Consider the following 17,108-nt stretch of genomic DNA (forward strand, 5'->3'; position numbering starts at 1 on the left):
AAGGCTAAGTGTTAATGCAAAGCCCTTCCTGTTTTCAGCACAGACAAATAAGGTGTTTTCCCCAAATGAGCAAGCCTTGATGAAGACATTGAGACTACACAATGTAACAGTTACCAACACCCTACATGTCAGAATCTAGAAAACTGTTAGTCAGAAAGCTTTAAACACAGCTTATTTAAATTTTCTCTTAACAACAGATATATTGAGAGGAATAAATAATTAATTGCAGACTGCAGATTTACACAGCGTAAAGAGCAGTGCAGCCTTTTTCCCTTGTTATTTCCAGTAGTCTGAAAGGTGGATCAGCAGAATTTCAGGACTTGCCTCTTATCTAGCTTGGTTTTGTAACTAACGGATGCCACTGAGCTTTCCTTCTGCATGCACTTATGTAAAAAGCATAGAGCAATACCCACCTGTACAAAACAGCTGTGTCAACCCCAAAGGCTCCAACAATCAAGTCTGGGAAGAAAGGACAAAAACTTCACGTTAGAATTTATTTTTAAATCTATATTGTCAGTCAGTGGAACTATTAAGTTCATCTAAAGTGATATGCAGAGCCAAGGACCTGGATATCCATTTTTGTCCACATCTGTGGCTCCTTTCAGCGAGTACCCAAAGCTGGGTGGCATAGTGCGAGCAGCCCACTGCCCTTCAAGAATTTGAGACGGGACTGCGTTCAAACCAGTTGCTCTTCCATTGTAGATATAGACAAGTCCTCTCTTGTCCTCTCCACCATACGGTGCAGCAACTGCAATATCTGCAAGCCAAAAGAACAACCTTCAACATCTCCCGACACAGACATAGAAACATATTTGTGCAATGTTTATCTATAATTTCTAATATTACAGTTCCAATGCATGTCAGTAAGGACAAAGCACGATCAGACTTTAAAGTTCAAACTACTCATTTAAAATTAAATGCAAATATTCCCTAAAAACTATGAATGTTTAACAAGAACATGTCATAAATTTATATGGAAAAGGAACAGTTCTGCGAACACTTCTGCACTTTTCTGATTTACAAACCATATGGATTTGGGATCCTTTTGAATTTATGAAACGCCCAGAATTAGTCAATGCTGGAGACAAATCACAGAACAAAGTGGGCCTGTCTGCCCATTTCATTAACACACTCATGCTCCTCGAAAGGGTGTGACATTTTAACACATGCAAAAGATTCTGAAATCAGCCTAAAGCAATGTTAAATATTGAATTCCAGCCTACCACGATCATGGCTTGGCAACACATTTTATGGAGAAGCTTCAGTTACTGCAATTATGCTATCTCTTCAGTTTAATAAATTAAAGAGCTCTTATCAATGAATAATAAACAGTAGTAAAAATGCTAAATTGGACTCTGTACAGGAAACACTACCTCTAAAGACAGCTTTAAAAGTGTACAGGTCATCTAAATTTAAGATATCCCCAGCAGGTTCAAAGACTTCCTTAACAACAAAGTGTTTAAATATTAAACAAGATACAGAAAGGTAATTAAATTATTCCCTCTTCTCTTAAGTTGGAAAAAGGTGCATGAAAAAAAAAAAAAAAACACTCAAAAAATTACCATTTTGTGTTTTGGCTCATCTTTACCATCTTTATGAAAACAGTAGAAATTTCAATCCATCTTACTGAGACAAAAAAGTACTTTCATTAACACTACCAAAATGAAACAGTCCAAGAAATTAAAAAGACTTAATGACAAAATAATTAATCTTACAAGGAAGATTTAGCTACAATTTTCTCACCTACATTATATTTCAGATTGAAATAGGATTGAATAAAAACATCATTTGGATAATCTGATCAAGTGACTAGAATTTTTGGCTACTCCTATAACCTTTCCAATATCTTCCATAAATAGGTGCCATGATATCTCATGTTCACACTAATTCTATATACAATTAGTAACTAAAAAAATAAATCTAAATATTAACCTCATCAGAACAAATGGCATAAAGCGTTTACAACTACAACATATACATCATATTCAAACCAGCACTTTACAAAAATAGGGTCTAGAAAAAGGGACTCTCAATTTATGATATTCACAGATGGCCCAAAATCAAATTTTACCTGTTAATGAGTAAGCCACTTATCCACTTAATATTGTTTAATGGATAAGTCACTGGAACAAATTATATTGCTTTATAGATCTTAAAGGGTTTTAAAGCATGACTATTTTACAGATAGAATGAGATATCTCCAAGACAACAAAAGAAAAGCGAAGATTAAGATAAAATGCCTGTGATTTCGTTTAAAAAATCAATTACAGCTACTAGGGAATTTATAATATTAACCTACTATAATTTTTGATCATTCAGAAGATGCTTAACTTACAATCAGAACGGAAAAAAATAAACCGTAAGGATTTTCTTGTGAAACTCAAATTCCCACCACTCTTCAAGAAACACTGGATTATGACTTGCAAAGCATGTTCTCCCTACAATTCCTTCAAGTCTCTGACCCAAAATTATACAATTCTTGGCTGTTACACTGCTGCCCATTCCTAAGTGAAAGGAACAAGAAGCAGTAGCCAAGGGCTTGGGAATCTACAGCTTCAGTTGCATCAGATTCAGACTTCTCATCCAAAGACTTACTCAAGAAGTTGGTATAGTTCACTATAGTTGTTACAAAACATTTTCAACAGACTTTTTTTCAAAGTAGCAGTAATAAAAAAGAAATAACTAGTCTTTTCTCTGGAAGATCTCTTCTATCAGACTATTTTCACCAACTGTACTGTCAAAGCAAACAAATCTTTTTTAATCCTGGTCATCTTTGTGTTTCTAAAGAAGAAGATTGTCTTTAAACAACATAAACAGGAAAATTATTTTGAGGATATCAGTCCTCACAAGTCACAATGGAAAATCAGATATTTAATCAAGATGTCTACTGTACTTATCACATAGGAAGTAAAACACTGATTAATATAACAGCTAAAATAATCCATGCTGTAGTTTAAATGGTATAGTCTCTGCTCGATGCATACATGTAACTCCTGTTAGCATTCTTGGGAGTAGCATACAAGCATCGAAAGGAGTCTAGACCTTCATGTCCAACATTCACTCATGGTTAGAACACTTAATGTTTGTTTGCAGAATCCACACTCCATGTGCTGTCTACATTTAGTCTATAAACTGAGAACATTGATCAATAATTGATATCCTACCATTGAAGCCATCCTGATCTAGATCACCCAGTGGGGCAATTGCACTGCTGAATCTTGCAAATATCTCAAACCCATTCAGCTTTGTGATCTGAAACCCTCCAGAGGCTCGCTGAAGACAAATGGAAACTTGGCCGACCTCCTGAAGTTTCCCATCAGAACCTCGATCCATAAAAAGAGGGGCTCCGATAAACAAATCTGTATAACTGGACCAGAGAAGGACAAGGTTCTTCAATAACCATATCAAAGTCTGGTTTCATTCTCTCAAATATCCATTAGCAGGACTAACTCAGCACTCAAGTCAATACTAAGGTAAAAGTTCCCCATCTTTAAATTGCAACAGAAGCTAAATATTTATGACAAAGAAAGCACAAATATAGCAGAACTTAATGCTTTTAAATGGTGATTTTTTTTTATATGAATACACACATAGTTTCATGAGTAAATATCAGAAACCATCTACACTTGTTAAAATGTTACAGGCTAGCAAAGAAGTTGATTATACATGTTAAACATTATACATGTTTAACTAGATAAACAAAACAGAAATGTATATTAGAGGAAAGGTTTTTTTTTTTAATTGTTTTTCAATAAAATGGCAAGGGTGAGAAAAGGGATCCCACTTACTTGTCCCCATTGATATCTGTGGCAGCCACCGAATACCCAAAATAGGCAGCCATCTGAAAAACAAAATTCAAAACAAATTTATGAGTTGTATTGGTATAAACTCTTCAGTGAGTTTACACAAAACTGTACAAAAAAGATGTTAGGGAGAGAATGACATATACTGCAAAAACGGTTGTTCTTTTATTTTCATTTCTCTTCTTTACCCTATGAGAAGGTAAAAGGCTCAGATACCTTCTGCATTCTCCCTCCTCCTTCCCAGTTATCCACATGGGCAGCATTTACTCCATTCAGATAAAGTTGCTTTTCTAAGTAATACCATCAAACCAGAACTCACAGAGCTTATGTTCTTTGGATTCCTACAAACTTGATTAACTTTTCCCATGTACTTAAGCTAATACGATACAGAACTTGACGCAGTCTACTACCCCAATATAACCTTCCTGCCACCTACTGCACCACATGAAGGTACATACCTGCTCTCCAGTGAAGTTGTACATGGAAGACATGTTTTTCCCATTGTAGATGGACACCTGCATGTGAGAAAATACTCATTATAGCATACCAACAACAGTAATTGTGATTCTGTAATCTTTTTATTTATTACAAAGTCAAATGTTTCAAATTTCCTACCATGCCCAGTGTTCTTGCTGCTCTTGGGACTCCTGACACGAAGTCTGAAATACAAAGCAAGACACCCAGGTAACATCCAGGTTCCAGAGCAGAAAGTCTTTGCTTGGACAGGGTAGCTCAGTCCCAGTGCTTTATACATTTTCCTATGCACTTGATCATTTGTTCTGTACAATTTATTTGAAAGACCTGCCCAACATATTACCATGATTTATTTATTTATTTATTTTAACTGAAACAAGGATCTTACCTTCTATTCCATCACCGCTGAAGTCTCCAACAGCCACCGAATAACCTGATCAACAGACAGAATTAGTAAATCACTTCAGGAACCTTTTAAAGCCTTTTATCTGTCTAAACTCTTCATAGGTCTCAGCCGTCTCATTTCATCTTAAAATCACACGAATTATCACAAAGCTTCTGTTTGAATTTCATGTTCCTTGTTCTCCAGCTACCACGGTAGTGAGTTGCTAGTCCACTTGAGATTCAGAAAAAATCTACAACTGATGTTACTCACTGAAAAAAAGGGTCTTTCAAAATAAAGAGCACCTCTGCTTCCAAGAGATTCAGCTTTTAGGAACACGTTGTCTAGGGATTACACAAACAGCTTCCCAGCTGTGGTTAGCAATTGTGGGATGACACACCGATTTGCATACAGCCATGCAAGTTTTAATTAGAAACACAATTAGGTTTTCTGTGTTTGGATACTCTTTCTACTTTCTGTCTGGAATGTGGAAGTGCTGTGACTTCTACATGCAGCAACAAAAGCATACATTTTACTTACTTGCTCTCTGCTAAATTTATTAACCACATACATATCTAAATAGATTTTTTTGAAATAAAAACAGGGGCTTGTTCATCACTAAGCCCTGCAGTCAGAAACAATGCTTAGTTTAGAGCTAAAACAAGCTTAAAGTTTAGTGAGCAAGAAGCCACGTTAACCCTAGATTCCATGCTTTTCCATATGGTTAGTCCTGTTCTTGAAAATCTTAATCTACATACCTAACCATTGGTATCAAGAGAAATAATATTCACAGAAAATGAACTCTTTAAAATTATCATAGAATAGGTCCCTGGAAAATGTCCTGGTCCTCCCTTGCTTTTTTCTGAACCCACTGAGACAAGTATAAGGCTAAATGGCAATTTCCTAACCGTCTAAGAAAGTCTTTTTATTAGTTTTCTTCACAATCATGATTATTTCCAATATTTGTTTTGGTAGATGATTTAGAAACAGCTGCTTTTCTAAAATTAATAGCTATGTGAGTGATTTATCATGTAAAAATCATACCTGATGATTTATACTAGGCCTGAATTACAGAGAAAATTTTTTTGAAATATTCCCATTTCTTCTGTCATCATCTGGTTTTTGAATCAGGCTTAAGGCAAGATAACTATGCATTGGTCACACAAATTACTGCGTTTTCAGCTCTTTAGTTATCTGTCAAATGTTAAGAATAGCAGAAGAAGGTTTTTCAAGTAAAGACAGGTTTTCTTCCTTTTCAAGTTACGCACCCAGATAACTGTCATCAAAAGCAGCACTAGCAGGTCTGGTTGCCAACTGGTCATCGTATTTTGTACTGTAGACTTTGGAGTCATATTTAGCCACAATTTCTGTCACTCGATCAGAAATAAGTTGGCCTAAAGAGAAAGAAAACAGCTTAAGCAAACAGGAAAATGCACGTGCACTCATTCAGTACAAAAAGACATTTACAGAATGCTTGCCTCTAAAAGCAACAACTCTTCATAATACTGACCAGAAAAGAACCAAAAGCAGCAGTACTAGAAAGGATAAAAGTGGCAGTCGGGATCCTGCTTCAGCAAAGTTTTATGCACATATTTAATCACAAGCACATGAACAGTTCTCACTGAAAATAGGCACGGCTCCTACATGTAAGCTGGGACTTGAATGGGACTGCTCGGTTAGGTAACAGTAAGCATAAGCTTATGCTGAGTCAATCCTTGTCTAAATATAATAATTTGAAAGCATAATAAAGCAAACAAGATAATAAGCACGGCATATTATATTCCTGCCTTCTCCCTGTTTTCATTTCACTAGCCACTAGATGGTGACTTCACGACATTATTTCTTTGAGTTTAAACCACAAAACGCGTTTTTTTCAAAAGAGCACTAAGTTCACATGCATATTCCCCAGACGCTTATGAAGCATAGGGGCAACAAGTCTAGCATACCACAATACAGAATAAAAACTTGGGGTGAAAAATTAGTTTTTATACGTATGCTGTTACCATCTTCTATTCAGAGCTGAGATTTTTTTGTGTGTAGTAACAGAAGAGAATAAGTTTGTTTCAGCAGATGAGCTAGCACTTGTGCCCAAAAGTAGTAAAATCAATCTAAAACCAACCGATATTATCCTGTATTTGCAGTTGATTTTCAATCATTCCATTTTGTTCAGAGTTTGAAACACACAATCTTTCATAAAGCATTGGTATTTACATGAAAAAAAAAAACAAGCCAGGCAACAGAGCTTGGCAGCTGTTCTGGTTGTAGCAGCACCATCTCAACTGACAGGTATGGGTAAACATTGAAAGATCCTGCAAACACGCAGTGAAGTCCATGTTACCAAAATGTATAGGCAATGTTCTGTGGAAACAGAGCAGTGCAGTAAAAGGCAAGATGTGCGCCGTAGCACAAACAGATCAGTCAAACAAATGCAATACATCTTGGCCTTGAAATGAAAATAATAGTTTTCTTTGCAGGGTATGTTTTTCATTGAAAATACATACTTGATACGTGTGTAAGAAAATACAAAAGTAGTAGGTTTAGAAAAAAGCAGCAAAGCATCCTAAAATAAATGTATCCAGCTAGTGCAAACACAAATTCTGCATTCTCAGGAAAATGCCTTTAAAATTGTCATGGAGCTATTTAAAAGGCAAAAGACATCTATACAGTTACTACTTCAGCTTTAATCTGTGGTTCCCATGATTCAGGAGATACTTTGACAGATGAGCAAAATCATTTTTGTTAGTTTTCTTACTAACAGAGTTGACAGTGTTTGGAGGAAAGTGAATAGAAAGAAATAAAAAGATGAAGAGAAAATTAATGAGGTCAGCCTCTTCTGCAATACCAAGAATATATCTTACCTTGCCAATAAAAACTTCCAGGTCCTCCAAGTAGCACTCTGTCTCCCTTGGGAGAAAGAAAAAAGGAAAAGGGGAATCTTCACATCAAGACATTATGTTTTTGAAGGAATGACTGAACCTAGTTAGAAATGTATCTTGTAAAATGCTAAGATAAGAAAAAATACCTCTTCTGTGACTCGCTTCTCTATGCTACCCATCTAAAATTATCAGCAGAATTTTGCTTTTATTTGAGTAGACCCTTCTACCCACATTATCTAAGACAACAGAAACAGGAGATAACATTAAGAATCCCACAAAACACTAACATGTTTTATGGTCAAGACACAAAACTAGTTTCATCTTTTGTCTTGCATATTTCTACAACTTATCGTTAGAAAGGCTTAATTCAGAAAAGCTGTGATGTAATTCCCCCAACTCCACATTCCTCGGTACAACTGCAATCCACAAACCCTTTTCTGAAACTCAAACCACATTAGCTACCCCAGTGCTGGGAACTGGCTCCATAAGGACTTGCTCAATCCGGCGGCTGAAATCATAGGGTTTGCTGCATAATTAAGTCATTTATCCTGGTTTAATCTAAAAGCTCCCATATTCGTCACTCAGAACAATCTAGGTCAGAGATATGGAGATACCAGGCTTGCCCATTCGGCTAGGGAATTGGATTAGAGCCCAGCATTTGTTTTAACACGAACTAGAGTCTGCACTGTAATCCTGAAGGGTTTTCAGGGGGTTCAGGAGAAATACCGAACACTTGCAGTCCTGTACTGCCCTTTCTACAGTTCTCCTGAGGAAAAGCAAGGGTGTCCTCAGGCAAAGAGTGGAGGGATATGACCCAATTATAAGGTGTGAAGAACCCAAAAGATTGCCACATCACAAATAGGTCTTAACATGCCCAGAAGATGCTGAACAAGTTAATTGTACAGTGTAAAAAACTATAGTTAGTTCTCAGAGTTATGCACTGTTTTATTCTGACTGGAGTTTAAAAGTAATTGTGAATTTAAAAAAAAATATATAAAAAGGAGGAAGAACATACACTAGAACAAACAAAAGAAAAACAACAAAGAAGAAAGTTAAATTCTCACATCGGATGAGAAAAACAAAGCCTCATTCACAAGAGCATTGTTTCCTAATTCACTTTAGCAGTAAGTTATTTTTCCTGAGCAAATAAAATTAGCCATACACCAATCCTTTAAAAATAAGCTCTCGAAAAACCTGAACACTACAGTTTATTTCACTTCAGGACTAGCTGCAGCAGAGGCTTATGGCATAAGGCTGAAAAAGTAGATTATTTGCTTATGGCACGATTCCTACAAGAGGTAGAAGCACGCTGTTGTGAAGATGTAAAGAGAAACAGTTACACTACCAGCCTGTTTGCTTGGCTTTCTGTTTTTAAATTTAGAAGGAGTTTGTTCTTTATAACCCAGGAATGGTGCTTTACATTAAGTTCCATAGCATCTGTGCATGTAAGCGTTCTGTGTCGGAGTGATTGGTAACCTGCAACTGTTTGCTGACTCACAGGAATTAAGTAACAATCACATACCTTTGTAAAGTCAATGCTAAATCCACCTTGACAAAATCCCTGTCCATCTGCATCAATAGTGGCTACAAAAAGAAAGAAGAAAGAAGAACAAATCAGATAAATATTATCAGTAGTATATCAGATGGTTCTGGGGATTCTTTCCAATATATCTTCCTACGGTGACTTTGCACTCCTGACCTTGAAATGTGTAGTTTTCTTTCTCCTAAATCAGTATTTTCTCTGTATCAACAACTCACAAGCAAATACTTGAAGAACTTCAGGGCTGGCCTATTATATATTCTAACCTTAATGTAAGTTCCAGCCTATTACAGTCAAAGTAATCCTCAACTCTGTATTCCTTTGGGATTTAATCTTCAAATATCAGGGAAAAAGTATTTGAAACTTTTATCCAGGACATAAAGTATCAGTGGATAAGGTTTGCTCCTCTTGTGGAATAAAATTGGAAAGATACATAACCATAAGTTATTTGAAGTACTGCCTTAAAAAAAAAAAAAAAAAAAAGCATACCTGGACAAAAAATAAAAAAACACATCCATACATACTGAGACTTATCCCAGCAAGAATTTCCTAGGCTGAGTTAATCTCATGATTATACAGCTCCAAAACAGCAATGTTGAGACATCCTGATCTAGACACGTGACTAATTCATGTTCATACATTCTTATTAACCTCTTTTTATGTTGGACCACACTGGATTTCAGTCCTGCTGTTCACCAATGACTTGGGGCAAAATAAGGACAAATAGATCTTAGTACATCTCAGTTGATCTTAAGTTCAACCTTAAAACTTGCACATTTAATAATAGAATAAAAGGTTATAAGCCTACAAACCATGCCAATTACATGGTACGGATGCAAAGCGTTTGGAAAATAAGACTCAAAGTTCAAAACCGAATATAATTAAGGCAATGTGTCACCATGTACATATGTATACATGGAAATCAGAACCTGCCTGTGCAGTATCTTATGTACGTGGCCTTTGTCTTGGAGCTACTTGAGCAACTGAGGATCTGAAGATTCTAGAGTTGGTCTTCAAAAACTTGACTTCCCATGTAGCTTTTCCAAGTGTCAGATATTTTGTACTAACATTACGCTATTCAGACAGCTCTGAAGAGCATCAACTAAAATATAGTAACAATTCCTGCTTACTGCACTTATTGAAGAGAAACACAGACATCTTGACATGTCCAAAAGAAAAAAAAAAAAAAAGGCACAGTTTAGATGCATTATTCCTGAAGCAGTCAATAAAAAGGTTTGGGTCTTCAAGTTCCAGTGATACGGGGGTCAAAGATTATCCTCTAGCCTGCAGTAGAGAAAACAAGGTCTGGACCCTGAACATCAACTTGAGGAGAACCAAGATGTCTCCATCTAGCCTGGTTTATTTGGAATGGCTATGAAGCTATACATGAAAGGGGGAAATACTTGTAAAACATCACACTTGAAATGTACACGAAATGTAACACGAGAGAAATTCCAAGCAGAAGCACAAGGAAGTGCTCTTCACTTACTTGACCTGCAGGGTGCATATTCCACAGATTTAGATCCATCAAACAAATAACAAGTCCCTACAGGCTCTCGCTCTTGTTTTGTTTCAGTTCTCCAGTGATACAATGGGGCACAGGCCTACGGAAGATGACGTGACAGTGAGAAAAACTCCTCTTCCAAATGCTGGGGGGTACGGACTAATACAATGGAATTGCAGTTTTTCTACAGAATAGTAACCAAAAAAGTTTTGACAGATATACCACATGTTATCAGAGATTAATACCACCACCACCCAGGCAGAAGTGTTTGTATTTTTAGAAACAGCTGACCTAAGGCAAAAACCTTAGAAATAATATTTTCTTAAAGCACCATTTGTGAAGAACTCATTAAGAATTTAAAACACACTTAAACTTCAAACTAATTCTACTTTCCTCAAAAAAAAAAAATATTACAACATTTGTTTATGAACAGTTTAGGAGAAGGCTGGCCAATAAATTCTGAAAAAGGCAGATCAAGCTGATTTGTGAAGGATTGTTTAAATTCTGAGTTATCCAGATCTTTCCACTATTTGCTGCAACATACCAGTACTAAGGCATCTGAAAGGCATCAAAAACATACCAGAATTTTGTCATTTTTGGATCTCACGGAGGCTCCAAACCACTGATGAGACTTAAATTCCAGCGGATCATCAGGAGCAAAATCTCTGTTGCCTAAAAATAAAATGAGAAAGCAGCATAATTTCATGGGAAACTGTACAGTAAGAATAAAAAAAAGCTAAGTCATGGGTTTTGACGCACACAGAAAAGCAGAAAACAGCAACATTGAAGGACATCAGCCTTTTACAGAAACAGGCTTTAAAAGTGATTTATTGTTACTTATTTTTACATCTATGGCCAAAGGCAGCTATTTTTATACACGAAGCATTTTTACAACAGTGATTTGTTGCAAGAGCACAACATTTACAGCATCTTTGACAGGAACACAGTGAGTATCTCATACTTGAAATATTTGATTTTCAAGTCAGATTACAGCACAGCTCAAGAACCAGTGCCAAAACCAAGTGAGGCTAACGCTTCTAGAGGAAATATTGCCCTGATGAAGTTATGTGAATTTCACCATTGGCTGAAGTCAGGACAGAAATTCATCTGCTGTTCTCTCAAGTGTTAACATTTCTCTTCTGAATGTTTCTGCAGCACACACAGCATGGCAACTGGCACTCTTACAAGTTACGAGTAAAATTATAGGTTTTTCAGCAACGAAAAAGAGTCAAGAGTTGAAAGAGTTGGTCTGTATGTTAACCGCTCCTCGATGATGTTTGGTAGAAGCAACTCCATGAGTGGTCCTTCGTGCAGTTGTCAATGTTAGAAGTCCCTAAATCATCGCATAATTCCTATGTGCTTTCATTGGAACAAAAGGAACTTGGCCATCCTCATGAGAAAATTAATGTAACGCTTGGGAAATTTGTTTACATGGTTCCTAAATTGCTGGTTTGCAGTGCCTAGAGCCAAAGGAGTTAATGAGGTCACCAACCACACATCACTTCCGCAGGCTGTGGGGGAATCCCAAAGCCCAACCGTGTTATCAATCAGCACTTCTGCTGCTCGAGACCTGCAAACACTTGAACCAACATTTCCTTCTTTGTCATACACCTCATAAAACATGTCCCATCTCGAGAGACGGCGGTACTTCCATGAGGAAAATCCCACAAAAAGGGCACAAAAAAGTGATTCTAATCTTCAGTCAGCCAAAACAAGTGAGGATCTGGACTAGTCCCATTTTGCTCTAACAGCAGAACTATGTAGAAGTCAAGGCCAAGTGCACAGCATCACAGAGAACTATTGTGCTTTTTCTGGTTTCAATGGCAATGATCATCTATTTAAAGAAAAAAAAAAAAAGCCTTCCTCCTGTCACCCCCTCTGTCACTCTTACTGAACAGGTGCTCAGGACGTGGAGGGCTGGATGACTGAGTACATCTGCACAGATTTACGTACATCGCATGCTGTCACCCTGTGCACAGCCAGAAACAGAGTTCAGAGGTCTGCATGCCACCTTCTTATAGAAAACCAAAGACAGAGTGAGATATTTTCAGATAGGGAGTGTCTCAAGCACATTTTTGCTGTGGCACTACCACCTTCAGGTCACATAGCCAGAACACAAACCCTCCAAAAAAAATAGGCAGCTCGATCAGGTACCAAGCCAGCTGATTGCAGAAGGAGGGGAGTGGTGCTGACCTGCTGGGGAGAAAGCAGGGACACATGGCCAGGGCTGAGAACTAAATCCTTTCTGGCAGCGCTGTGGACTTAAATTGGCTTTTTTTTTCTGATTATAACACCACACCCAAGGTTACACAGCCTAGAAAGACAGATTTGGCTTCTACCCTCTGTTTGTCCAGCTACTCTCGAATACAGTTTTACTTGCCAAACAAAGCTGTAACGCTTTAGACAATATAAATCTTACCAGGAGTAGTCACAGCGTGGCATTTTACATCCTTTTTTGCCATTGGATATGTATGCAATGATGTATATCTATGATTCAAATGGAGGGTGGCGTAGCAGTTTTATAGGGTAAAGCAGAATCCTGTCCTAAATCCCGTAGAAGTGTATGGTACATAGAGACTTGCAATTTATGTTTAAAACAGCAGCCAGCATGTAGAAGTAATGGTCTTGCTGGAATAACAGATAAGCAACCGTACAGCACTGCCAGCAATCTGACTTCATCACAGACATTAAGGAAATTATCTCCTTCAAGTTTCAGCCGAATGCATCAGCTGAGACAGCACAAGGTGATAAAAAAAGCCAGACTAATGCTTACTGGTGCCATCCATCCCTCGTCTATGCTGACTACACCACAGAAGGGGGGAAGCAGTTGTCCAGCCAGCACACGCTGCCAGAACAGCCGCTCTGCCTCTTCCAGCACATTCCTGAGCCGCAGCAGCTCCAGGTGCTGCCCACATACAGGAACGCAGCAATGTCCAGGACGGCAGCTACAAAGACTTCTTCCTCTTCAGGCTTTCAGCGACAAAATCGTCCTTTCTACAGTTTTGGAGAAGTCCCAGTTCAGCACTGAATTAAGAATAATATTAGGAAATCTGTCTTCAATTTTAATATGCAAGCATCTAGGCTTCGAGATCTAGTCAGAAGCTGCCATTTATCAAGCTAAAAGCCTTCAAACCAGAAAACAAACAAACATGACCCCAAGTTAATTAAGTTCCAAGTGTCATGACTTCAGAAACTGGCATCATGGTTTCTCAAAGCCTAAATAACAAACCTAAAATTTGCATGCTTAAAAACCAACAACAAGTGTAGTAAAACCTGCTCCATCACACAACTTCACTCATGTCAGTGCAGGTGCAGATAAGAAAGCAACATCTGCTTCAAGGATAAGATGCCTTACATGGGGTTTATCCTCTATTCTGAGCTTCATCAGGTTCTCTGAAGCTAAGGGGGTTGTTGTGGACGGGGGTTGCTGTCCAGCTCAAGGCTGGTGGTAACACAGAAGCGTGAGAACACACAGAAAAATGGACCAGAAAATTATTTTGGAGACAGACTTTTCATAGAAACTGTAAACGTTAAAAATGCAGGCCAAGTCTAATAGTAACTCTCCACTAAAGAAGTTACCTTCATTTACCCACCCACCTCCCTTCAAAATTCCCCACAGGAAAAAAATGGGGAAATAGATTATAAGCCTCTTCCTCAGCTTCCAAAGAAAAACCAATTTTGCGAGGAAACCTGGAAAACACCCTGTCAAAAATCCCCTTCCATTAAATGAGAAACCATTTGGGTTTCTGTTCCTCACGAGGGAAAACAAACAAAGATCAGTTACACGTGAGCCCTCTACGGAGCAAATCGGAGTTCAATAAGGTGTTGTAGCTTGACTTATTTAAAATGACACGGGGAAGTTACGGGACTGACTTCAGCATTTGTGTTTTAGTAGGAATAAAGAGCCTGGTTTCGTTATTATTTTATCGTGGTACAACTTCTCGGTGATAGAGATAAAACAGAAAACCCTCCCCCTATATCTTTTAAAAACAGTACCTGCATTAAATGAAGCAAGCTAAGACGGGAAGGATTTAAACATGGCTTGGATTTATAAATCGAAGCCAACGTTGTGACATACAGTACAGTCACAGCCTTACTGCTGCTTTTCCTGTATTTCTCAGTTGCTCCGGGCTATCTCAGGAATACCCTGTAAGTGGTAAGTGCCTTCACATCAGTGCTATACACTTTAGAGACACATTCAAATGAATACATGGAGGTGAAGCAAATTAGGTTCTAACTACATTTACTCAAAAAACAACTCGTAAAGCTCTACAATGCTGTTTGGCAGATTAAAACGCAGCCACTCTGGGGCCACTACTTGCTGGGTCACGGACTCCAGCAGCGTGTCACCTGCCCCTGGGGTATTAGCTGGCGTCTGCGAAGACAGCCTATGCTGTGGTTTTTCCTGTGCTCCCTCTCACTGAAGTAGACCTCACATGATGATTTTACATAACTTTGTCATTAGGGAAAAAGGGCTGACACGCCAAGCCAACACTGCTTTGTCTCACAAAGTACTTCCCAGGTGGGGTGATGGGGTTATAAACATCAGGAAGAGAATTGCCTTAAAAATCCTTTACCCAGGCGCATTGGTGGACCAGTGTTACTTGACTGCACTATGTGGGGTTAAACATTATACCTGGAAACTAATGGAGAGGGATGCTAACTGCCAATAAAGGGGAAAGAAAGTCCAAATCAAACTGCAAAGATCAAAGGCTTTTTTGATGTGTATTTTCTTTTGGCTATCAGCTTTATGTGGCTGGTGCCTTCTATTTTTAACACATTATCAGCTACAGAAACAATGGTATTGCTACAAAGCGACTGGCATCGTGACTAACCTGTAGCCTGCCTGTTCGTACAGTAACAGGAAAACTGGGCTCCTTTACCCCTGCTGGAGTGCCAGGCTGAACTGAGACAGCCATGAGCCAAAAGGAAGGGAAAAAAGGAAGCCTGGTTTGGTGTCGTCATGCTATGAACACTTAAGTTGTAAAAATTTAAGTAGACACCTAATTCACACAATTTCTTTTAAAATAAACCTCTTCACAGTATCAAAGTAAATGGTATGACCAGTTCTAGGTAAAGGGAAACATCATGCAGCTAACCAGAAGAAAGACAACTTCATCAAACATACAAAAGCACTGTTTGCGTGAAGAAGAATTTGACCTAGTATAAAGCTGGTCCTTCCACCTACAGTCTCAGAGACCTCAACCTTCGTTAGAGGCAAGAACGAGCGAGTACAGGGCTACCTTCCCTTGAAAGTCCCCAGGCTGTGAGGCAGCCGATGACTCACCTTGGTTTAGCAATCCTGTTTTGCCAGTGACTCAGGGATCAGGGGAATACAGAGCTTCCCACTGCTCCCCTTCCTCCTCCCGACCTACGAATCCTGTTTCTCTCTTTGGGTGGAGCTGGAACGCCTGGGCCTTTTCCCTTTGCCTAATATAACTAAGAGCTTTTTTTTTTTTCCAGCTAGTCATACAGTTGAGATCCAGCTACCCCCACACAGAGCCAACAGGCTTCATGCAGGAGTCTACCTAATCACAAAAGCATGAGCATTTTTCCACTGTCAGCTCTAGGAACAAGAGGAGGAGGTTTTATACGTTTTACCTCCCTCTTTTGTATTCAGAGCAGTACCCAAAGCCCAAGGCAGACTTCAGTTATCCCAGCACATGATAAGGAGAACAACCAAACTTCAATGGGACTGAGGTAATGACAGCTTCAGCGAGATAAGAATCAGTCCATTCTACTACAGATGAACGAATAGTCTTCATAAGATTTATTGCTTTGTTGTTGACTAAATCAAAACTGAAATCCCCATCCTGATTGCACCCAAATACTGATAAACCTATCAGCTGCAAATAAAAGAGTACTTGGTTAAAGCATGCTGCTTGAACAAAACGCTGACCTCCCCTCCAATTCTTTATTCTTTTCCACTTATTCCACAGGTGGAAAAAGATGGGAGTTATGAACAGCTGACACGTTTACACAGACAATCAGATCTCCAAATGCAAGCTCACAACACCCACGCGAGTCACAGCTTCCCAACATCAGCAGATCTTGCACTGTGCAATGCCACGGAATAAAGCTGCACGGCACAGTTAAAATATCCACTTCAAACTAAATAGGTCACAGATAGACAGAGCCATGCCAGACTGGTGGTTTAGGCTTCCAAACAAAGACTGCTATTGTCTGCAATCACCCACTCGGGGATGGAGGGGAAAAAAACAAAACCCTCAGAAGCGTAAGGAGGAATAGAGGGAGGTTTTTATTAGTGTTTTCCTTTTCAAAAGCTGCTTTCCTGTCTTTTAGCACAGATCAAAATAACCGGTCTTAAAGGAATTTCATCCAGAAATAATGAAGAACAAGTCATTCAGTTAAAATGACTCCGGTGTGCCAAAACAAGGGAAGGTAGGCTGGGGACAAACACTGCAGCTGTCAAAGTCAAAAACTGCACACAGCCAGAGGCTACATCGAATTATTTTTCCAAAGCAATAAAAACATCACACAGAGCCAAACAGGACTTGACTGCTGGAGA

General features: G+C 38.6%; 1 protein-coding gene across 1 annotated transcript in view; it reads right to left on the bottom strand.

The window, feature by feature from the left end:
• Nucleotides 1-17,108, bottom strand: part of ITGAV (integrin subunit alpha V) — a 44,555-nt gene that overhangs the window by 18,972 nt on the left and 8,475 nt on the right. Inside the window, exons 3-14 of the mRNA XM_082762837.1 lie at nt 11,160-11,251; nt 10,565-10,679; nt 9,058-9,119; nt 7,518-7,563; nt 5,928-6,053; nt 4,666-4,710; nt 4,419-4,462; nt 4,262-4,318; nt 3,789-3,841; nt 3,165-3,367; nt 566-757; nt 414-459 (exon numbers count right to left, since the gene is read on the bottom strand). Of these exons, the coding sequence (XP_082618963.1) occupies nt 414-459; nt 566-757; nt 3,165-3,367; nt 3,789-3,841; nt 4,262-4,318; nt 4,419-4,462; nt 4,666-4,710; nt 5,928-6,053; nt 7,518-7,563; nt 9,058-9,119; nt 10,565-10,679; nt 11,160-11,251 (1,081 nt within the window). The remainder of the gene's footprint in view (nt 1-413; nt 460-565; nt 758-3,164; nt 3,368-3,788; nt 3,842-4,261; nt 4,319-4,418; nt 4,463-4,665; nt 4,711-5,927; nt 6,054-7,517; nt 7,564-9,057; nt 9,120-10,564; nt 10,680-11,159; nt 11,252-17,108) is intronic.

The sequence above is a fragment of the Aythya marila genome (assembly GCF_965140915.1).
Source record: "Aythya marila genome assembly, chromosome: 6".
NCBI classification, from domain to species: Eukaryota; Metazoa; Chordata; class Aves; order Anseriformes; family Anatidae; genus Aythya; species Aythya marila.